Source organism: Camelina sativa, chromosome 11, assembly GCF_030686135.1.
Source record: "Camelina sativa cultivar CO46 ecotype springtype chromosome 11, ASM3068613v1".
Taxonomy (NCBI): domain Eukaryota; kingdom Viridiplantae; phylum Streptophyta; class Magnoliopsida; order Brassicales; family Brassicaceae; genus Camelina; species Camelina sativa.
Genome location: NC_141890.1, coordinates 8,349,053 through 8,370,824, shown reverse-complemented (window position 1 = coordinate 8,370,824; position 21,772 = coordinate 8,349,053). Strand labels below are relative to the sequence as shown.

General features: G+C 36.5%; 5 protein-coding genes across 6 annotated transcripts; 2 read left to right on the top strand and 3 right to left on the bottom strand.

Annotated features, from left to right (window-relative positions):
* Positions 1-116: 116 nt before the first annotated feature.
* Positions 117-3,713, bottom strand: LOC104722537 (geranylgeranyl transferase type-2 subunit alpha 1). The gene is made up of 9 exons (XM_010440721.2): positions 3,487-3,713; positions 3,209-3,361; positions 2,915-3,077; positions 2,673-2,833; positions 2,473-2,577; positions 1,317-2,075; positions 1,057-1,237; positions 737-908; positions 117-664 (listed from the first exon to the last, which is right to left on the bottom strand). The coding sequence occupies exons 2-9, from the start codon at positions 3,322-3,324 to the stop codon at positions 279-281; spliced, it is 2,043 nt and encodes a 680-aa protein (XP_010439023.2). The 5' UTR covers positions 3,325-3,361; positions 3,487-3,713; the 3' UTR covers positions 117-278.
* Positions 3,714-3,722: 9 nt separating this feature from the next.
* LOC104722536 (protein SICKLE) lies at positions 3,723-5,730 on the top strand. The gene is made up of 3 exons (XM_010440719.3): positions 3,723-3,802; positions 3,975-4,313; positions 4,774-5,730. Exons 2-3 carry the CDS (start codon positions 4,004-4,006, stop codon positions 5,430-5,432), a joined length of 969 nt encoding a protein of 322 aa, XP_010439021.2. The 5' UTR covers positions 3,723-3,802; positions 3,975-4,003; the 3' UTR covers positions 5,433-5,730.
* A 330-nt stretch (positions 5,731-6,060) lies between these two features.
* LOC104722535 (protein ECERIFERUM 2-like) lies at positions 6,061-7,785 on the top strand. The gene is made up of 2 exons (XM_010440718.3): positions 6,061-6,578; positions 6,818-7,785. The coding sequence occupies exons 1-2, from the start codon at positions 6,141-6,143 to the stop codon at positions 7,634-7,636; spliced, it is 1,257 nt and encodes a 418-aa protein (XP_010439020.1). The 5' UTR covers positions 6,061-6,140; the 3' UTR covers positions 7,637-7,785.
* A 4,579-nt stretch (positions 7,786-12,364) lies between these two features.
* Positions 12,365-16,866, bottom strand: LOC104722533 (NADPH--cytochrome P450 reductase 1). Its single transcript, XM_010440714.3, has 17 exons — positions 16,265-16,866; positions 16,104-16,163; positions 15,943-16,019; positions 15,798-15,855; positions 15,626-15,709; positions 15,510-15,546; positions 15,241-15,310; positions 14,884-15,075; positions 14,704-14,796; positions 14,076-14,301; positions 13,885-13,968; positions 13,654-13,805; positions 13,457-13,553; positions 13,158-13,385; positions 12,961-13,083; positions 12,762-12,875; positions 12,365-12,669 (listed from the first exon to the last, which is right to left on the bottom strand). Exons 1-17 carry the CDS (start codon positions 16,562-16,564, stop codon positions 12,589-12,591), a joined length of 2,076 nt encoding a protein of 691 aa, XP_010439016.1. The 5' UTR covers positions 16,565-16,866; the 3' UTR covers positions 12,365-12,588.
* A 695-nt stretch (positions 16,867-17,561) lies between these two features.
* Positions 17,562-20,546, bottom strand: LOC104722534 (O-fucosyltransferase 31). 2 transcript variants are annotated; one of them, XM_019232756.2, is made up of 9 exons: positions 20,278-20,546; positions 19,854-20,193; positions 19,696-19,758; positions 19,529-19,610; positions 19,355-19,425; positions 19,176-19,264; positions 18,847-19,050; positions 18,381-18,651; positions 17,562-18,303 (listed from the first exon to the last, which is right to left on the bottom strand). In XM_019232756.2, the coding sequence occupies exons 2-9, from the start codon at positions 19,989-19,991 to the stop codon at positions 17,665-17,667; spliced, it is 1,557 nt and encodes a 518-aa protein (XP_019088301.1). In that variant the 5' UTR covers positions 19,992-20,193; positions 20,278-20,546; the 3' UTR covers positions 17,562-17,664. The 2 variants fall into 2 exon arrangements, with proteins under 2 accessions (XP_019088301.1, XP_010439019.1); XM_010440717.2 differs by having other exon boundaries at positions 19,854-20,188; positions 20,278-20,525.
* Positions 20,547-21,772: the final 1,226 nt, after the last annotated feature.

The window sequence follows — 21,772 nt, the reverse complement described above, 5'->3', positions numbered from 1 at the left end:
AACAAAAGGAGCAGAGAAAATCTTCTTTACATGTTTAGTTGCTTGTGTTTGTTTATTAGTATGTTTCAAAATGTTTCTATCGAATCAAAACCAAAAGTCTGAACAAAGGATTCAGGTTTTCAGGGAATATAAGCCAAATTTGGTAAATAAAAAGGTATAAATAAGATTGTTAACTGTTAATAAGAAGCAAATCACAACAACAGCCATCATCAAGAAAGAGAACCCCAATTGCTTTGGGGATTTGATGATCTACAAATACAAAAACTTGGCCCTATGATCTAATTCCCAGGTTTCTGGCCATTGAGCCATACAAGCTTTGGCACAACCTGGAGGACAAAAGAGTTGAATTCGTCCCCTGCAATTTCATTTCCTGCTATATCTAATTGTTTCAGATTCAAATCTCTTAACACGAAATACGCATCCCAGTATTTGGTGACCAATCCCGGATTCTGTCTTCTTACATCATCCTGACTCCAGTCTGAATTAGAGAGCGGTGAAGAACAACGGTACCGTGTTGTGTCCACTGAGTGCTTGCCGATGTGGTTGTGGGAAACATCCAACACTTTCAGCTGCTTCACATGTCTTAGAGAGTCCAGCGCTGAAAAATTTCTGATTCTGTTATGACTCAGATTTAGGCAAGAGAGAAGTTGCATTGCCTCCAATCCTGCAAGACCCACATACACCATTTAATCACATCTACCACTCAGATGCAACAGCTGGAATCAAGAAACTTTACCTTCTGTTGAATGAAGCTCATTGTGACTAAGGTCTAACATTTGGACAAACAGCAATTTCTCGACAGAGGCTATCCGAGATAGTGATAACTTATTTAGCCGGAGACATACTAGATTGTTCATACCCCTATATCTAAAAAGGTATCTTGACAAGGATTCACTGCTTGAAGTCACCTGCATGAACATTGTCTTTATGAGTAGTAGGCGTGATGAAACAGAAATTTTATAAAAAATCTAGATTCAAACAATCAGCATTATACTGTAGATTAGAATGTAGGGAAAGCTCAATTTGAGATTCACTACGAAAAGGAAGACTAAATACCTTGTGGAGAAAAGCTACGCTGTGCTCATCCTTGTAGTAGTGGTGATGCGAAGAATCCAGTGCCATTAAATCGTTATACAGCTGGAGTATTTCTTCATAGTGAACACCCTTAACAGCAGCATCCGACATCATAGCTTCAGAAGCCATCAAAAGCCTCGCAAGAGTGAGCTTTCCGATTTTGCTATAAAAGGAATAAGAGCACAAAGTTCAAGACTACAATTTCTCATTCCCATCGAGACAATGAAGTATATAGGATATACCTATCAGCTAATAGACGGAAACATTCAATCTCAGAATCTATAGCTGCCTGACGCCATTTTAAATCAATTCCAGCATTTAACTGATCCGAGGTGGCAAGAGAATTCAAATCCTTTGACTGCGCATCCCAAAGTTCAAAACCATCCGTCCATGAAACAATGCGCTCTTGAGAATCTTTGGCGGTATCATGAACATGCGCTGTAAAGACAAACTCATAAGGAGTGCTGAAATTAAATCCTCTGGAAGAAATAATTCCTGGAGAGTTCCCAAGCCTGACTTTCACTTTGTATTCTTTGCTTTCACAAGGTTCTGAAATAAGATATTTCAGACGAGCAACCCAGACACAAGACACTTGAGAGCTTTTATTCGAAATTGGTTCCCAAACAAGGTTCTCTTTTCCTTTTAGTTCAGAATCAATTGTAACAGTCAACGAGCTAACTCCACCAACAGCTTGGTCAAAGTAGAGAATCAGTGGAACAGAACCCGTCTCAGAACAAAAAGTAGTGACGTTAAAAGGAGAGCCAATCAAGCACCCAGCTCCAGATAGAATGACACTGGAACCATGCGAAGGCCAAGAGGAAGTGAGAAGAGGAGACTCCACATTAACAGTTTGAGCAAGTAGCCAAAGATGGTAAAACCAACCACTTTGGTCATCTGGGTCCGTAAAAATAGCTTGATGTACTATTTCATATTCATCAGGAATCTTTTTCTCTGGAATAAATCCATCAACCCTGTTTGCTAGCAAACTTGAAAGAAGTACACTGCAGAATTTCAAACAACAAAAAAGATACATTGGTAATAGCGCAGGCAGGTAAATATGCTGATGTGAGGAACACCTTGGCGGTGTATCAGTGTTTACTGAATCGAGAAGCTAGTAACTAAGCCTTAGCTTTTTGTATCCCATAAATATATAGCAATAACATCAATAGTATCAACCAAACTATAAACAAGCCAAGTAACCCAAAGATGAATGTTCCATCAGAGGAAGCTTCATATTGTTCATGAACAAATGCATCCTTCCAGGGATGAACTCCATTTTTACACTATTTAATTACTTTGGTTCGAGGTATGTGACTATCAATCTAATGCTTCGGTTTCTTAAAAAACGAACATGTAAATAGAGTTTCCATATAATTTACTACATAATAATATGCGTACCTACGATTATGCCATGCAGAATAGTTGCTGAAATTGTTATTGATCATATCATCTGTATACTGCAACTCATCCTGTTCTGACCTGTTGGTTAGCTCTACAACAAACCTGAAAAGAAACAAACAACACATTAATATGCAACGCTTTGATTGACATACACAATGCACCATAAAAAAAAAGTGTTGAGATTCCCTAATCTTCACCTGCGATAATTCCAAGCATGAAAATTTCTGGGATCCAGCTTCTGGAATTTATCCAAAAGTTTCAATTCATTCCCTGTGGAGGAATGCCCTTTACTCAAAACCCACTTCCGATGATGCCAAGCACCATATGACTTGAAATTCTGCTTCAAAGCATTCTCTACCTGAATTTAGAACAGAACAAACAGCAATCATTGAGCAGAATTTGTTTAATTTTTTTTTACTTATTGGTAGGAAAAACTCACCACTCTGAGTTCTTCATCAAGAATTGACTTGACCGAGTTTGGATCTGACTCAATTCTGGAAAGGCTATCCTCCACTGCAAGCTTCCGATAATTCCATGCCGTGTACGCCTCAGGATTGATCTCTAGAAGCTTCGTGCTCAACTCAATAGCTTCCTTGGTATAACTAGAAACCAATATACCACAACATACATGATGATCATTAGTAGATGATGAACAAAGGATCCTGTAAATCGAACTAAGAATTCTGAAAAAAAATAAACTGATGAGATCGAAATGAAAAGAGAAGATTTGTACATTTTTTCGTGATGATAAGTCATAAACTGAGACTGAAGAGACCGAAGCTTAACCGCTTTAGCAGCGGAAGCTGCTTCGTCTTCTGGCTTAGAAGCCTTCCTTGGACGACCGTGCATTCTAATGCTAGAGTGGGATTCAACTTTTCCGGTAAATCTGATCAGAAGTTCAGAATACAAATTAGAAAGCTTAGACAAAACACTAAATCGAAACAAATCTAAGGGTGATCGAAAAATCTAGAAAACAACAGAGATGAATGAAAAACCGGAGAAGCAGATCACCTGAAAGGAGCACGTAGCGGCGTCGATCGAGATACGATTATACGAACAACTCAGAGAGACGAGGCTTTTGTTCTCGTGCTTGCAAATTGCAATTGATAAATTTCCCGGTCCGGTTTAATGATTTCAATCGTCGTAAACCAGTAAACCGAATTTATTGAAAAATAAAATACGGTTGAACACGAACCGGATTTTGGAATTCTTCGTTTATGTATTGAAAGGCTCTTTGTTTTTCATTCAGTTCAGGGTTTTCAATCCGACCTTGGACCTTTGGCGACGAGGAAGTGAAGATTTTTGGGGGAAGCAGTACCTTGTCAAGGTTCGTAATCACTCTCGATTCTATTTCCCCAATTTAGATATCTGAATAATTGAAGAATTTGGTGTTTTAGGGGTCAGATTGTGTTCTGTATCTAATGCTTTTAACTGTGCATAGCTCGTCTTTTGGATTTGATGGGATTGATTTCTAAAATTTTCCTTTGTGATCGTTGTAGTTGGATTTACATTGAGTAACAACAACACAATGGAAGATTCAGAGAAACGAAAACAGATGTTAAAAGCAATGCGAATGGAAGCTGCTACACAGAACGAAGATGATTCTATAGGTCTTGAAGCCTCTGTGAACACAGGTCACTTATCTAATCCCTTGGCTGAGACATCTACTCACCAGCAGGAGTCTTTTGAAAAGCCAAGGTTTGATTATTACACAGACCCCATGTCTGCTTATTCTAGTTTCAAGAGAAACAAGACCCCTAAACAACAATACATCTCCTCTCCTCATCATCACCAAACCACCTCCCCAGTGCCGCCGCAGTTTCCACCGTCTGTTCCAGGTTCTTTTTTTTACTAACTCACTCACAAGAAAGTAGTACCATGTCAGTTTAACTTAGTTAGCATGTTAGTTGGTCCTTGGTGAGTATATAAGTATAAGATGGAACATATTCAGGAACTAACTTGTGGTATCTGGTTGTAAGGAAGCTTCTTGGCTTTGGGAGAGTTAGGTGATCTCTACATCAAATCATTAGGATATTTTTGTTCATTGTTAGTGTTTAGTAATGTGTTCGTGATTGTGATCATTAAGTCAAGATCATTGAAGGAATAAAATTGTCACTCTTCATCAAGAATAAGTTTGCGAACCTATTAACTTCTGCTACCTAAATTTGATGTATCCCTTTATGCTTCCCTTTCTAGGAATTGATAGTACTATGTTCTCATCAGTTACGGAAATTTATGTTCTCTTTCTGACAATGAGAAGTAATCTAGTTCTGATCCTTGTATTATAACTGTGAACAGGATCGTTGAGCAGTGAGTATCTGGGACATACCAATCATGGCGGTTTTCAAGCAGCTCATTATGATGGTAATAATCTGCATACCGGACCAAGAGGGATGGCGCATCTTTCACCCTCACACAGAGGTTCACCCGCCGCTTGGAATAATAACTTTAGGCCTCCACCAGTTAACCATTTAGGTCCACCTCAATGGGTACCTCGTCCTTTACCATTCTCTCCAGAATATCCTGACATGGGGAATAATAGATTCGGTGGTCGAGGCAACTACAACAATACTGCTCCACAATATTCCCATTACGGACGGCAGAACTCTAACTGGGCTGGAAACATATATCCTAACTCAGGAAGAGGTAGAAGCCGAGGACGCGGTATGAACACAAGCTTTGGGAGAGATGGAGGAAGAAGACCGATGGAACTAGGGGCAGAACGATTTTACTCCAACTCCATGGCTGAAGATCCATGGAAGTATCTTAAGCCAGTCTTATGGAAGAGTTGCTCAGATTCTTCTAGTAGCAACTCAACAACAAGTCAAGCCTGGCTTCCCAATTCTATTGCACCAAAAAAATCTGTGACCTCAGAAGCTTCCCACAAGGCTAGCAATAATCAACAGAGTCTTGCTGAGTACCTCGCTGCTTCTCTAGATGAGGCTACATGCGATTAGTCAAGCAATTGATCAGGACAATAGGCCTAGTGAAATACACCAAGTACAAGCATCTGGAGTCGATCAGGATACCCGGAAAGATCATCGACGACTCTTTCGAGCTAGGTATTGTTCAATGACTAGTGTTCATTTTCTTAACGAGACACAACAGCGAATGATGATCATCTTGGGGAGTAGAATGGTTGGCATAGGTGTGTTCTACGCTAAAATATTTTGTTTTTTTTGTTTTTGTTTTTGCTCAAGATTTAGTAATGCTACAATATTGTAAAATCATTATCAGGAAAATTTGTTGCGTGAATGCGTTTGAAGTGTCCCACATTCGTATTCTTATCATTTTTGCTGCTGGAAACAATGCTACTATAGGAATCTGTATTTTGTTTTATTTGGATTCATGCAACTTGTTGAGTAAAACTGATAATAATATACTAGTATCTTGTGAAGAATTTTAGTTGGCTACAACCCAGTACATGTGCGTTTGTTGCTTGAAGCCATATGACATGGTGAATGTAATAAAGAAGGGTCGTTGTTGGATGGATCTGATCACTTAAACTGTCCAACCCTGTCGTTGCTAGACACCCGAATCCCATCTACATTTAATGTTGCCGTCACCGAAACAGTTGTCCGGTCCCAACTCGAAACTTTGGTATTTTATATAACACATCCTATTTAGGCACAAGACACATATCAGCTTATCTCAACAAAAAAAATATGGAGGCAAGCCCAGTGACTGGTGTCAGGCTCTCTTCGGTGGTCCCTGCTTCTGTGGTAGGCGAGAACAAGCCACGACCGCTCACCCCCATGGACTTAGCCATGAAGCTCCACTACGTCCGTGCCGTCTACTTTCTCAAGGGTAAACGTGACTTTACCGTCTCCGACTTGAAGACCACCATGTTTACTCTACTCCAATCTTATCATCACGTCTCTGGTCGGATCCGGATGCCTGAAAACGACAACGACCCTTCTGGTCTAGCCTTACCTTACATTCGCTGCAACGACAGTGGCATACGCATTGTCGAGGCCAACGTCGAAGAGTTCACGGTGGAGAAGTGGCTCGACTTGGAAGATCGTACCATTGACCACCGGTTCCTTGTCTACGATCACGTTCTTGGTCCTGATCTTTTCTTCTCTCCACTCGTTTTTCTCCAGGTACACACATACACACATTTTAGTTTTATGGATCAATAAAGTTCCCATGCAGGTGAATTAATAATGTTGTAAAGCAAAATCTTTAGTAGTTACTATCAAACATTCATTTCAAATTCATTCCAAAAAATATGCTATGTGGAAAAGGAAAAAAAAATATATTTTTCACATGTGAATGAGTCTTTTACAAATCAGGCAAGATTAAATTAAATATTTTTTTTACTTTGAATTTCGTATTTCAGATAACTCAATTTAAATGTGGGGGGTTCTCTATTGGGCTGAGTTGGACACATGTTCTAGGAGATGTGTTTTCAGCATCAACGTTCATGAAAACACTTGGACAGCTAATGTCGGGTCATGGCTTACCCGAACTCGTTTACCCAAAAACCCCCGAACTAACCTCTCATGATCATAATGGTGAAGCTATTGCCATAAAAAAGATAGAATCGGTTGGCAACTGTTGGTTACTTGCCAATAAATGCAATATGGGGAGATACAATTTTAATATTAGCCTCAACCAACTTGATCGTTTGATGGCCAAGTACACCACGCAAGTCGACCAACCTCTCTCGGAGATTGATATTCTCTATGCATTGATATGGAATTCACTACTGAATATCCGTGGCGAAACAGACACAAATGTTATAACTATTTGCGACCGTAAGAAATCTACAAGCTGTTGGAATGATGACTTGGTGATAAGTGTAGTGGAGAGAAAGGACGAAAGGATTGGGATATCCGAACTAGCTGCACTGATTGCGTGTGGGAAAAGAGAAGAAAACGGTGTGATCAAGCGGATGATAGAAGAAGATAGAGGGTCTTCTGATTTTATCACGTACGGTGCAAATTTAACGTTTGTGAATCTTGACATGGCAGATATGTACGAGTTTGAGATCAAAGGGGAGAAACCGGATTTTGTAAACTACACGATTCATGGGGTTGGGGACAAAGGTGTTGTTTTGGTTTTCCCCAAGGAAAAGTCTGCAAGGATTGTGAGTGTGGTGATGCCTGAAGAAGACCTTGCAAAAATCAAGGATGAGGTGACTAATATGATTATGTAAGTTTGTTTTTTTTTGTTCTTGTGATGTGCAACTACTATACATTATTTACACTTTGTAATTCTTATGGCATATTGGACATTTCTTTTGACTATTCTTTTGTTTCACAAAGAGTGTCACTTAATATTTTCAATGTGATTTTTTACACCAAATTTCTTATTTTATCCTTAATCCAAAGCTCTTTTTTATTAAACTTAAATGATTAACTACTCTTTAGATAAGGGTATACTCGGTAAAGACCCGTGCTGTTGCACGGAAAGAAATTTTTGTTTGAGCTATTACATTTGTAAATATATTTATTTAGTATAACATTTATAATACAAATTTATATTGGTTTAAATTCATCAAATTTATGAAAGTTTAAAATATTAATCGTTTCACCATAAATTTTAGATTGACGAATTAGTGATTGGTTAGATTTTTATCAAAATCTAACCACAAAAAAAACTAAAATTTCATGAACCAAATGATTTAAATAAAATTATTAACCCGGTCAAACCCGTCCGCTAAGCCATCCCACAACAGGTTTAAATATTTTGAACCGCAGAATATCTTTGCATCTGTCTCACTCGAATTCGTGAGATCCGCGGATAACCCACATGCATCTCAATAAATTATATTTCTAATATATAAAATATATTTAAAGCTTAAACTTAATTTATATTAATAAAGTTGTGTGATAAAGTTTTTAAGAATAACACATTAGTTTTTTTGGTTGCAAACACAATGGCATATAGCTGTAAATAATAAATCAAAATGAGGTTAAATAACTAAATGTGTCTCAGCTATGAGTATAATATTATTACTTTTTTCATTTTTATTGGAGTGGACTTTCTTAATTTTAAGATTTATGTAAAAACACTATAACTACATATTTATATATAATATTTAACTACATAGTTATCCAAATTAAAATATGTATTCATGTCATTTCAATTGGTGATCATACTTCTTTTTTGGGCAAATATATGTATTGTTTTTAGCAAAAGAATAAATGTTGAGCCAGTTTCAAATAATATTCGATTATTTCATTATTAGAGCTTTATAAAATTATTATAAAGGTAACATTATTTATATTTTTGAAAATATGATTTTAAATATATATTTTCTTACATCTCATAATATAGTTATATTGTTATATTACAATACATAGTGAAATTAATTTAATTTTGAAAATACGTAGGGAATAATATTTATCAATTTTTGAATAATATTTACGAATTTTAGAATTTATAAGAGCAAAATATTGTGTATATAAATAAATTGAATAGCAACAGTGACAGTTACAAAAAAAATATATAGCAATGGCAGTTTTATGTAATTTTATGGAATACTAAGGGCAAATAATAAATTAGGTAAGGAGCTCTCTGGCGACGACAAATCAGATTTTTCTTCAGAATGCTTCTCTTTTAATATATAGGGGATATATGTACAATTATAGTTTTTCTTAATTTATGTGCAATGTGTCAAAATGACACTCCTTGTGAGAGAAAATTTATATACTTAAAATGTGGCCAAACATTCAATAAATTTGTATTTTTGGAAATGCTGATGAATCAGTATTGGTTTGCAATAAAAATTAATGTCCCGCTGAATTGATTTTGATGGGATTGACAACTAGAAAGAAAAACACCTAATGGGGTGGGTCTTGGACTATTCAATTGTTACCAAAATTATCTATTGATTTGGATGGGACTCACAACTAGAAAAAACAATTAATGTTGGTTTTGGACTATCTATTTAATGATACCCAAAATAGTTTTTTTTTTTTTTTTGAAGTAGGATGAAAGCAATCTACAATAACTAATACTAGATTTTAACCAGCTATACACCGCGGGATAATTTTTTATGTTTAAGTTATATTGATTAATTTTATTTGTTTTGTTTAGTGTTTAAAATTATATAATTGTATTTTGATTGTTAATTCAAAATTAAGATATTTTGTGTGCTTTAGTATAATAGACAACCCATAAAAACTATATAATCATATTTGTATAAATTCTAACCTGGTCCATTAAATGACCCGCGAGCATTTAAATTTCTTTTAGCAAATTAAAATGTTTAGAATATATATATATATATATTTAAACATATTATAATTATGGGATACTAATTAATGTTAATTAGATTCATTTCAAATATATTTTTTGAAACTAATATAAAGTATGATGTAAACTATATTTCGAAATGCTAATTTTGGGTTTTCAAGAGAGGTATTATATATCATTATTTAAATCACAAATTTATTTTCTAATAGTTAAACAAATACTAAAAAGTGTAGAATGATCAAGTCTAAGTGATATGATCAATAAAACATTTACTCTACTGTTACATACACCTTGATACAATGGATAGTCATCAATACTTCATGTCTTAAACCAAAATATTGAAAATAATAATGTTAGTCTATATAATAAACTTTGTAATTACAATTTTGTGCATTGAATAGCTTCCATAATACACGTGGATAAGTATATTGAACTCACAAGCTATCCCTCTTGTCGTATATCGTATCTTTGTTATGTTTTATCTACACCACTGGTTAGGAGTAAAATTAACCGAGAGATTTGTGATAAATACAATACGAAGGCCAATAAACAAAAATTAAGTAAAACTAACCGAGAGATTTGTGATAAATACAATACGAAGGCCAATAAACAAAAATTAAGTAAACTTAATTTCAAAAAGCTAATAGTAAACCATTCTCTTACTTCTACATATCGGCATAACCCATAGAATCACTTACCTATAAGGGTTTGATACTTATTTTTATTGAATGTTGCTTGATGAAAAAACAAAACAAATTTTGGTATATGGGATTGAGATATGTGAAACTATATTGTAAATCAAAACTTTAATAATGAATTAGGATAGCCATAGAATAACATAGATCTTAATAATAATAGATATAAAGATGATACCTAGGTATGTATACTAAACTCAAAATTGGTCCTGTTCTCAACATTGCCTTTGCAAGGACTCACCTACAGGGAAAAAATGAAACATGTTTTAATTGGCCATGTTCTTGTGAAAAACATAATTTCAAAAGCCAAGTAAGCAATTAAAAAAAAAAAAAGTAACAATGCTAAAGTTAACGTACCTGTGCTAAATCATTTTCTTAGTTTTCCAAATTCTGGAGCTCCTCTTTTGAACATCACATGAGTTGTTTGCCTTTCAATCTTGCTTTGTTTGTTAACAATAAGAAATGTTTATATTTTCTTGAAGTGAACTTAGATAAAACTCATCCCACCATATAACTATGCACGAAAATCACAATCAAGCCTTCTCAAATTACAAAAAAATAAAAATAAAATATATATAATACAATAGTTTCTTAACCAGTAAATCAATAATGCTTGATGAGCAAGGAATCAAACGATCCTTAGTAATAAACACGAGATTTTTCTGTATGCCTATTTGAGTTGGTAACATTATTGCAGAACAATATTCAGTTTCTAAAGGAGATATATACTGAATTAAATGTATTTCTTGGTGACAAAGTTAAATATTTGCTAAAATTGATTTTCTTAATTTGGGTTCTCGTGTTTATGAACGTTATCTACGTCATAATAATCATTGAGATTATAATCCTTTGTTTCTCAAAGTCGGTAGACTTACATTCAACTATCACATACAATCCTTTAAGATCTATTAAAATAGGTTTTCAGATTTTAATCTTGTTTTAAAATTTAATGCGTAGAGTTTTGATTGAAAACATCAAAAAGTATAGATGGTGTCAAGCTTATTATGGCAATAAGTGTAAATAAATTTGTTCGATTAATATAGTTCCATTAAATGCGTTTCCAGGAATTGTTATTTTAGGAAAATAGTTAGGGGTTAATTTTGTAATTAAAACAAATTAAATAACCAAAACTTCAAGGGCATAACACAAAATGTGCTTCAAAAATAATAATATAGATGGTTGACAAACATGCGTTGTTGGTTGATATCAACAAAAACGAACATGCGTTGTTGGTTGTTAGTGGCCAGTTATGGAATGAAACTACACGGAGGAATTTATTATTGGTATATCCAACACGAAAAAAGATGGGTTTGGTTGAGCTTGATGTAGTTTAAGATCAAGGCATTTCACGTTTGCCTAACACTCCATCGACTTATGGAAGACGGGTTATTACAACAATTTTGAGCTCCTGGGACCGACCTCCATGTCAAAAGAAAGATTCTGACTTAATTCCTCACATATCCACATGAGGGGATAAGCAAAGAAGACAAAACAACTCTATATATATAAAAAGAGGGTTTGGTTGAAATCCGGAGTTCCAAAACCGGAAGAGCATAATGTGGGACTGACTATTAGCAAATCAAAAACATATTCCTAAAGAAAGTCTTATCTTGGCAAGAGAAGAAGTGAAAAATCCAAATCAATCTACGTTTATAAAGAGACCAAGAGTTTCAACCTTTCATCAGATTAGATCTATCTAATATCCATGCACAAAACTATTAGTTACTACTTACTACTTTCAACATTTTTATTTGTTCGTATAAGACAACATTTTATAAGTGACATTTTGACAATTTGCTTGTTTGTTAGAATAATATTCTTTGCCAATCTTCTTCTTAGTATAATAGATAGAGGCAGAGGCTACCCTTGAGATCTTTCTTGTTTGGTGTCTACTACATTCGGAAACTGGACATGACAGATTATAGAGCGAAAAGAGATAGTCACTGACTCACTGGTTCACAATGATCTACCATGGACACTACAAAGCATGACTAAAATCTTTTCGGCTCCTCCAGATTTATTTAATAGTTTATACTTTTGTTCATACAAAGACAACTTTGACAAACCATTCATGTTTTGACTATAATAAGCAAGAAAACAAGGGAGATGGAAGAAAATAAACAAATAAATATCTAAATGGTAAAAAGAGTCTTCGTACCAAGAAAGAAACCTTGAAAAGGCAGACAATTCCAATTAATCATATTATATCAAATCACCAGACATCTCTGAGGTATCTTCCTTCAGTTTGAAGTTTCTTAACTATAGCCTCTGCTTCTGACGAACTCACACCTTCCTGGAAATTTGTAAGATAAAATCATTGGGTCGATCTTCCAAGGCAAAAAACCGAAGTAAAATACTAAATTCCATCACAATGCTTCTTTATACCTGCTCTTGAACAATGGTATGTAGAGTTCGGTGCACATCCTTCGCCATGCCCTTAGCATCACCACATACATAAAGATATCCTTCTTCCTTTATTAAATTCCAAACTTGTGCTGCCTACACATAGATGAAATGCAAAAAGTAAGGAGATTATTTGACATTCTTTTTCTCAAAGCATGATGCAGCCCTCCATATAATTTACCTTCTCCGTTATCTTATGTTGAACATACTCCTTCTGCGCTCCCTCACGCGAGAATGCCACGATGAGCTCAGATATTACGCCTTGATCAACAAAATTCTTGAGTTCATCCTCATATATAAAATCCTGCAACATAAATATATGCAGCAGCTCAGCATGATGACACTGCAAATGAAGAAGGTGCTTGTTAAAAGTCTCACCATCCGCCGATTTCTGCACCCAAAGAAGAGCAAAGATGAGCCTAGTTCTTCTCCATCTTCTTTTAGTGCCATCCTTTCCTGCAGAAACCCTCTAAAAGGTGCCAGGCCAGTCCCAGGTCCTACCATAACGATTGGAGTTGAAGGGTTGGTCGGTAACTTAAAATTAGATGATCGAATAAAGATTGGGGCTCCACTGCATTCATGACTTTTCTCCGCAGGAACTGCATTCTGAGTTTTTGAAAACTATTAAAAAAAGTAACAGTGAAATGTTGGATAGTAAATGAGAAGGTAAGAATTACCTTCATCCATGTCGAACACACCCCCTTGTGGATTCTACCAGTAGGAGTTGGACCATATACTAGTGCGGATGTAACATGAACTCTACTTGGCGCCAATCTGTATTGTAAAAAAAGTAAGAAAGATTTCGAATGACAGAGACACTCAAGGGTTAGTTTTCCGTCTGCCACAACTGATATCTCAAAAAGAATTAAATTACCTCGGCGAGGATGAGATGGAGTAGTAACGAGGTTGTAGACGAGGAGCTATTGCAGCAAAAAAAACACCTAGTGGGGGTTTGGCAGATGGAAAAGCAGCCATCACCTCTAACAGACTTCTGTGACTTGCAACAATCCATTGTGAATATTCATCCTACAATAGATAAACCGACTGTGTTAACTCATGAGAACTTAAAAGCAAGAGAAAAATCGATATTCCAGTCATTTAGAACCTTTCCATCAGGTGATGTCAGGTGTTTAAGTTTCTTGGCTTCACTTGGTTCAGTGGCATAGGCCGCCAAGGCAACTAACGCAGACTGAAACCAAAAAAAAGAGTTCAATATTTGGGATTTGGGAATAAGCAAAGACCAAAGCAACCATGAAAAGCTATGTGAGGCTAATTACAAAATAAATAGATGTTAACCTTTCGAGGAGGGTTCAAAAGGTCAGCGTATCTTGCCAAACCAGCCCCAAGTGTGCATGGACCAGAGAAAGGAGGCGGCACTGCGCTTCCTAATGGGGAGCCATCTTCCTTATCAGCATGTATGGAAAATACTAAATCGAGAGAGTGGCCAAGCAATTTTCTAGCTTCTTCAACTATTTCAACATGATTTTCCGCATAAACACCTACATGGTCTCCTGTTTCATATCTGAAAGAAATGCAATAGTTTTTATACGCGGTTTTCTAATTGTGAAATTTTAACAGAACAATCAACTGTAGACTAAAACATCAAAAACAACATGTGAATATAAAAGTACACACAGAAACGAATGGCAGAAACCAATATTGAAGATATTCAATGTGAAGGTTTTATTTTTTCACATGACCCAATGTGACTGGTATTTTTTAATCTATGTAATCCTGGTAACAAAACTCAATGGAATGCCATAGTCCTACTAACTCAAAACATACTGAATTTGTAGCAAAATCTCCCAGATCACTCTAATAATCATATAAAACAAGGAGTCTACGTAAGCTGAGATAACTGGACTGCCTTGTATTTAATGCAAGGGTATAATGCAATAAAATATGTTAAGAGTTGGATGCTTACGTAATACCAGTCCCTGATATGTCGAACTCGAGATGGATGCAAGACCGATCAGATTCAGGTGTGTGAAGCTCCCTCTGCACAGCAACATCAACCCTGTTTGGAAGAAGAAACAACTTTTAGAATGCAACCGAAACTGTAATCCTATTCCAGTATTTACTATTTATTAGACCTTAACTATACCTTAAGGGATGATGAATGTCAATAGCAGTATTTCCATTGGCCACATTTGATCCCATTGGTTTCTCGGATGTAAAACTAGGATCATGAATCACCAGCCGGTATTCAGGAATAACAGCTGTATAGGGAGTTACCACACTTGTATCATCCTCGTCCCTGAGGAGCTTGTCTAGTTCAGACCATAGCGATTCCTTCCTACAAACCACAAAAAGCATGAATAATACAGTATGGAGACCCTTACAAACACTATTAACCAAGTCAACTCTGTAGACTGTAGAGTCCCTGTCTATAATAATACAGTAAAAGACTAGAGAAAGTCTTTCACAGGAGCAAACGTAAGACAGAGACTCAGAAACAAACCAGGCATTAAAATCATCCTCGATGCTCTGATCATCATCTCCTAGACCAACTTGAATAAGACGCTTTGCACCTGCATTGAATGATGATACCAGTTACGTTTTACCTCATGCACTAAAGAAACTAAGAAATGGGTATCCATGTAGCCAGAGAGAAAAGAGAAAACATTCGGCACTATCTTAGGTAAAACATAGCGCAAATATCTCCTACGCTCTCTATCTGATATCTAGCATTACCTAAGACTTAAAATATATGAAAACATACTCATGTACCTTTCTTACAAAGCTCTTCATCAAGAACTATCCCGATCTGGTCCAAGAAAATGACCGTCAGATCAGGTCAGAAGAAAATCAATAAGCTAGAGAGAAACATTTTCTCACAACGGTACCTTATTAAAATGTTCATACTGGCGATTACCAAGAGCAAACACACCATATGTTAGTTGTCCAAGACTTATATCCCGTTCATTATCCTAAAAACATGATCACAGAATATATGAGGAAATCAAATCCAAGGAAAAACTAAACTTGGAGTTGATTCATTGCATTGATGCTACAAACCTCCGTAAACCATTTGAAAAATCTAGCAGCATTGTCAGTAGGCTCTCCGTCTCCATAACTAAAAATAAACGAATCCATCAAACTCTGGGAGGTTATAGATCGCAAAAAAAAAAAAGAAATCATAATGGGATTGGATAAATCTTACGTAGCAACACAAAAGAAGGCCAAAGTTTCCTTCTTCAATTTCTCTTCATATTGGTCATCATCAGCAGCATAGTCATCCTAATTAAACCCATAACCAGTGAATATACAGTAGCTTAAACAAGAGGAAGTGAAATAAAATCATACTCCCAAAGTACATCATACCAAGTCAACGACTCTGACAGCGGCATTTTCATATCTTGCTTTGATTTCTTCTGATAACGCCTATGAAAAAAAAAAAAGAAACTGATACTGAAATGACCCAATCTTTTAAATCAGAGATCAAATCAAAACTTGAAAGGGTTATAAGAGTAGTCGCGGAGTACCTTAGCAAATCCCTCAGCAGTTCCAGTCTGCGTACCGAAGAAGATAGAGACTCTAGTCTTGCCGGATCCCAAATCAGCATCATCGTCGTCTTTAGCCATAAGAGACTTAGGGAGGACCATAGGCTTCAGCTCCCGGGTCTGATCCGCCGTCGTTTTCCTCCATAGCAAGACAACAAAGCCAGCTACAAGTGCCAAAGAGGTGGTTGCAATCACAAGGACGACGTCGTCGGAAATCGAATCGGTCCCAATAATTGACTTGAGCTGCTTGAACAAATCGGAAGCATACAAAGCAGAGGTCATCTTCTTCTTCTCGATTCGATAAGCTTCCCCCGTCACTCACTCAAACTCAATCTCTCTCTCTCTCTCTCCAGGGTTCGAGGATTCAGGGGGAGAGATCGAAGAGCAAGAGGAAGCAAAGAGGGGCTTATTGTGTGTTTATCGGTGGTGGGGCGTTGAATCTGAGTGGGCTCCTTTCACTTTCCTTATTGACTTTTCTTTTTATTTTTTGTCAAATTAAAAACAATAATTCCAAAAAAACCACATATTTTTTTAACCACAATTATTATTATTTTACAAAAAAAAAAAAAAAAAGTTATAAAAGTTGATAAACCATCAAGAAAAGTTAAATGATGTTACATATTCATTCTACTAATCAAAAAAAAATAAATAATGGTTAAAACTTAAAAGTGGTGAGTTAAATTTTTAAAAGTGAGAATCACACTTTTTCTAACATAAAAGTTTTCTCCATCAATTATAATGGTAAAAAGTGAATATTATAAGTTTTTTTTCTGCATAAAATACGACTTCTAACATTAGTTTCTTTCAAATAAACTTCGATATTCTTCCTTTTTTTCTCTTAACTAATTAATTTCACTATTAAACAAAAGTTCAAAAAAAAAAACTTTAATTTTAAATCAATTCCTCCCACGTTTCCGTTTCCTCTGTTAAACAATTAATGGATCTGATTTTGATTTTAAACAAATAAAGTATAGTAGATTTTGTACTAATATAATATTATACGTTGGTAGATTTAATTTATTTAACATTTACATAAATTAATTGGTAAGAATAATTTACTTAGATTTTAAGTTTAACTCATGCATCGCATGGGCATTTAAAAAAAAAACAATGCATGGTTGTCTCGGCCCTTTGATGAGTACATTATAACCAACCATATTTTTTTATCATTTCAAGATTTTGGTTCCTAGTAATAATAGACACAAAAAAAAAGATATATAGAATCAGTTGCAGATTGATGCAAATCGTTGACCACTTTCCAGTCCCCAAGACTGATTAGTTTCATTCAGTTTGATTTCAACTATTAATTTACTCATAGAGTACATAAAAGTCATATCTTAGAAAGTAAAGAAAAAAGTGACTTGGGACCAAAATGGAGAAAGCTAAGCTACTTTACACATGCAATCAGGAACTGGATAAGTGTAAATAGACTGCTTCTGCTTGCGTAGACGAAGCTGGCCATGTCTGTTCTTGTGACCATTCACTACTGCTCCTTCAAACTCAGACCAATCCAAGCTCTTGTTCACGAAAACCTGTCCTAACAGTATCATGTTTGGTCTTATGGTTTTGAGATTCAAGTATGCTCTATGCGCCAGCAATGCGTTGTGCATATTCCCAGGAGATGCAGAGATGAAGATATCGCTCTTCATACTCACGTAATAATCCACTGCAGCCATTAGAGAAGCTTTCCCTTCTATATCAGCCAGTTCCTCCGCAGAGGCTAGGCTTTTCTTGTTTTCCATCCCAGGGAACAGTTTACGCAATGTCGAGATTCTTGCTTCTCCTCCGTACACCTGGTGTGAAGCTAGATAGAGACGCGTATTGTTACTGAAACCTAACGCTGAAAGCAGTAAACCAATCTCTTCTGGTGTCAATGGGCACCGCCCTTTGTTTCTTAGCTCCTCATCTGTGAACTGTGAATTTAAGACCCGTCCTTGCCAAATCACTTGGCGATATTTTGCCAGTGCCAGTTTCTCTGCTTTGCCACCTTCGAAGTCACAGCCTGAATGAGCAGCCATATCCTGAAAATAATATAAACCTATGTCAAACTAGAAACTACTGCAAAGAAATGGGCACATTTTGAGGATGAAAATCGTACTTTATCAAAACGAAGATGAAGCACGGCAAACTTTCCAGCTCCAGCTTTTACGATGGTGTTTATTCTGTCTGTTGGATCCATATTTCCTGATGTTTGAGAGCTGGAAGGAGGATATCTTAGTCGATGCACAAGAGCGTCCCCTAGCTCCCGAATACGTGGAACAAAGTTTAATGCTTCAAAGTTCACTTTACACCGTAACCGCTGTATACTTTCAGGTAAATTGTCAAATGCCAAACGGTGAGAGAATGGGGCAACAGCAGCAATACCATAACTGCAGACAAGAGTGATTAATTCATATTAGTAACAATGCATCGGACTACTGCAAAATCTTGTTTACAGGAACACATTTGCATGAAACACCCCTTAATTTCGTCTCTTAAGCATTTCTAACATTATCTATAATATCATATTTTCCAAGAGTTTACAATGCAGCCATTCCTGCTGACTAGGTTTAGAAGCCACAAACCTCTGAATAACAGGTAAGACATTTTCCAAATACCACTCTGCGGAAGCGTGAACAGGGGCAGTCTTAATCCTAGTAGCTCGAATACCTGTGGCATAATAATCACGCGTGCTCCAAGCATACTGTGTTGGAAGCTCTCTAACAATCCGCACCTCGTCTTTAAGGACACTTATAAAGTGCTCCACATCAAATATATCTGTGAAGGAACTACAAAGAAACGCCCCCATAGCATAAACCAGAAAATTCATCTAAGGCACAGGCAACTTGGAGTTTCATACAATTAGATTTAACAAATACAGTGTGACAGCAGGGCCTCCTGTCACATACAGTACCTTGAATCTTGCCAAACAGGATTCACTTCAAGGCGTGGAATCACAAGTGTAACATTCATAATCTTGGCAACAGCAACCGCATCACAGATCTGAAGAAGCAACCGGAAAAAGTCAGAAGAGAAACCAATATAAAACTCTGTAAGAATTGAGAGCGTCATAACAAACAAGATGCAACTCACCCCCATCCTTTGTTGATTTAGTCCGCCGTCAAGGAATACCTGAAGAAAGCCTTGAGACTTCTCCGGTAAGGCTGTGAAGAATGACAAATACGTCAATCACACAAATTAGAAACGTTTCAGGGCACATGAATGTAACCAATGAGAGAAGAAGAAAGCTTTGATTTTTAAACTTACGAGACCCTTTATAAGATTGAGTGCAAGGCTTCCAACCTTGATCTGGCAAAGGAGACCATAACTCAACCTGCTGTCTGATCGACTGCACATTGGTTCGAGGGTAGACCAAAAGGTTTAAGAGGAAAGAACATAAATTGATTCACTAAACAACTAACAAACCCACTTACAATTTCTCGATCAAGAGCGCCTTGGAGTAAGCGCATATGTCTAGGCCTTGGAGCATTCCATTCCTACAAATTTTGCCAACACTTAAAGTCTTCAGCTTCACAATCTCAATTTATGAAATCGAAGATAGGGAGAGAGAGAGAGAGAGAGAGAGACTGACGGAGAAGAGAGAAGGAGAGGCGCGGCCAAGAGGGCCGAAGAGATTCGGGGACAAAATCGGGAAAAGGAGCACGAAGACACCAACGAGAGCTGTCCTCTGCGACTGAGTAAGGTTCTTCAATGGCTGCAATTGCTTCATCTGGAGGATCGATTCAAGTTCAATCGAACGATGAAGACAACAACCCTTATTCTAAACTCAGCGACGAACGATTAAAAGACCAAACTTTGTCGGTGTATCTCCTCGTCCAGAGCATATCTTTTTTTTTTTTTTTTTGATCCGAAAGTTTTGGAAATCCAATTTGTTGAATTCTGACGGAAGCACGACAATACTTGAAACTACACTGGTAACAGAAATTGGGTAGTTATAATAAAACCATATTAGAAGATTTGAATCTGAACGATAAAAAGGAACAAGCTCGACTGACCAGAAGAAGAAAAATTATAGTAACAGAGCCTATGTTTCAATTTCTCGATTCAATTGTAAGGTTGAAGGCGGGGTAGGGGAGTCATACGGGTGTCAAAAATTGTTTGTCCCATATGGGAAATTTTCAAAAATTTGTGGATTAACTCCAGAACAATTCTCCAACTCTTGAACTCGATTATGGGTATGAATTTTTTTGGCAATTGGGATTGATTGTTTTTTTTTTTTTTGATCAAATTGGGATTGATTGTTAAGTTGTGTAAATCGTACTACAAGTATTTATTAGTTCTGGGCAGATAACCGGAACCGAATGGACCGAACCGAACCGAACCGAATATTTCGGTTTCGGTTCGGGTTCGGATAAGGGGTAATAACCGATTGGATAGTATATTAGATATCCATGGATATCGGTTCGGTTCGGATATTACCCGATATCCATTCGGTTATCCGAAAATAACAGATCACATTAATAGCCCACTAATATTTATATATGTATAAGTCCAATACACCAAAGCCCATTAGGAATTTTGATAATATATCTCGTTAAGCCCACCATAAACATATCTATTATGTAATCTAAATAATCCTAAACGCCTAAACCTAATATCTTGCTTCCCTCTTCGCCGCGCCGACAACAACAAGAAGTGAAGAACGAAGGCAGAGAGTTGGTTTTGTTTTCACTTATCTGATCTTCTCTTTCGTCGATTCTTTGGTTGTATTCAAGGTAATTATCACTCAATGTCGTGAACTCGTGATTGTTTATAAAGTTTCTCATTTTCATAGATTCAATTCATTAAGGTTACTGTTTATATATTTATAATTTTGTAGATTTTCGTAGGCTCGATTATAAATCTATACTTATGATTAGTTATGATGCATATAGTGACTTTTTTGTTGTTGTTTGCATATCTCGATTGTGTAGATGCCTATTTCGTCCTGCCAAGAAAACTTTGTGGATGGAGAAGAAGATGAAGTTATGGGTGAGGGTGAGGAGGATTATATAAATGTTGAAGATGATGAAACCGGTTGCAAGAGGAAAGCCAAAACAAGAGCTACTGGGTCTACTTCCCAAGTAGAAATGAAAACAAGGTCTCCGGTGTGGGCTCATTTTACAAGGCTGCCAGATAATAGAAACAGATGCAAGTGCAACTATTGTTGTCAAGGGTTGAAGTGTGCGACCACTTCAGGAACTTCAAATTTGGCCAAACATCTTACAACATGCAAGTCATACATCGCTTGGAAGCAAAGATCGACTCAGCAAAATTTGAATAGCGGTAGTGGAGTTTCTACTGGGAACATGCAAGTGGGCAGAGTAACAGAAGCAGTTTTTAGAGAGGCATGTAATGAGATGTTGGTGTTAGGTGAGCTTCCTCTTGCCTTCATTGAAAGTATAGCATGGAGACACTTCTGCAGGCGGGTTCAACTTTACCAGCCACATTCCAGAAGGACAGCCACTCGAGATATTGTTCTAATGTATGTGAGCCAAAAAGATGCCTTGA

Coding starts and splice junctions, on each gene's coding strand:
- LOC104722537 (XM_010440721.2), bottom strand. CDS start 3,324: ATGCACGGTCGTCCAAGGAAGGCTTCTAAGCCAGAAGACGAAGCAGCT. Junction 2,578..2,672: donor CATGCTTGGAATTATCGCAG/GTGAAGATTAGG, acceptor GTTTCTTTTCAG/GTTTGTTGTAGAGCTAACCA. Junction 665..736: donor TGAGCTTCATTCAACAGAAG/GTAAAGTTTCTT, acceptor TGGGTCTTGCAG/GATTGGAGGCAATGCAACTT.
- LOC104722536 (XM_010440719.3), top strand. CDS start 4,004: ATGGAAGATTCAGAGAAACGAAAACAGATGTTAAAAGCAATGCGAATG. Junction 4,314..4,773: donor GTTTCCACCGTCTGTTCCAG/GTTCTTTTTTTT, acceptor AACTGTGAACAG/GATCGTTGAGCAGTGAGTAT.
- LOC104722535 (XM_010440718.3), top strand. CDS start 6,141: ATGGAGGCAAGCCCAGTGACTGGTGTCAGGCTCTCTTCGGTGGTCCCT. Junction 6,579..6,817: donor CTCCACTCGTTTTTCTCCAG/GTACACACATAC, acceptor TTCGTATTTCAG/ATAACTCAATTTAAATGTGG.
- LOC104722533 (XM_010440714.3), bottom strand. CDS start 16,564: ATGACCTCTGCTTTGTATGCTTCCGATTTGTTCAAGCAGCTCAAGTCA. Junction 16,020..16,103: donor CTGTCAGAGTCGTTGACTTG/GTATGATGTACT, acceptor GGGTTTAATTAG/GATGACTATGCTGCTGATGA. Junction 13,084..13,157: donor GGTGCAGAAATCGGCGGATG/GTGAGACTTTTA, acceptor TTTATGTTGCAG/GATTTTATATATGAGGATGA.
- LOC104722534 (XM_019232756.2), bottom strand. CDS start 19,991: ATGAAGCAATTGCAGCCATTGAAGAACCTTACTCAGTCGCAGAGGACA. Junction 19,611..19,695: donor GCGCTCTTGATCGAGAAATT/GTAAGTGGGTTT, acceptor ACCAATGTGCAG/TCGATCAGACAGCAGGTTGA. Junction 19,265..19,354: donor TAAATCAACAAAGGATGGGG/GTGAGTTGCATC, acceptor TTGCTTCTTCAG/ATCTGTGATGCGGTTGCTGT.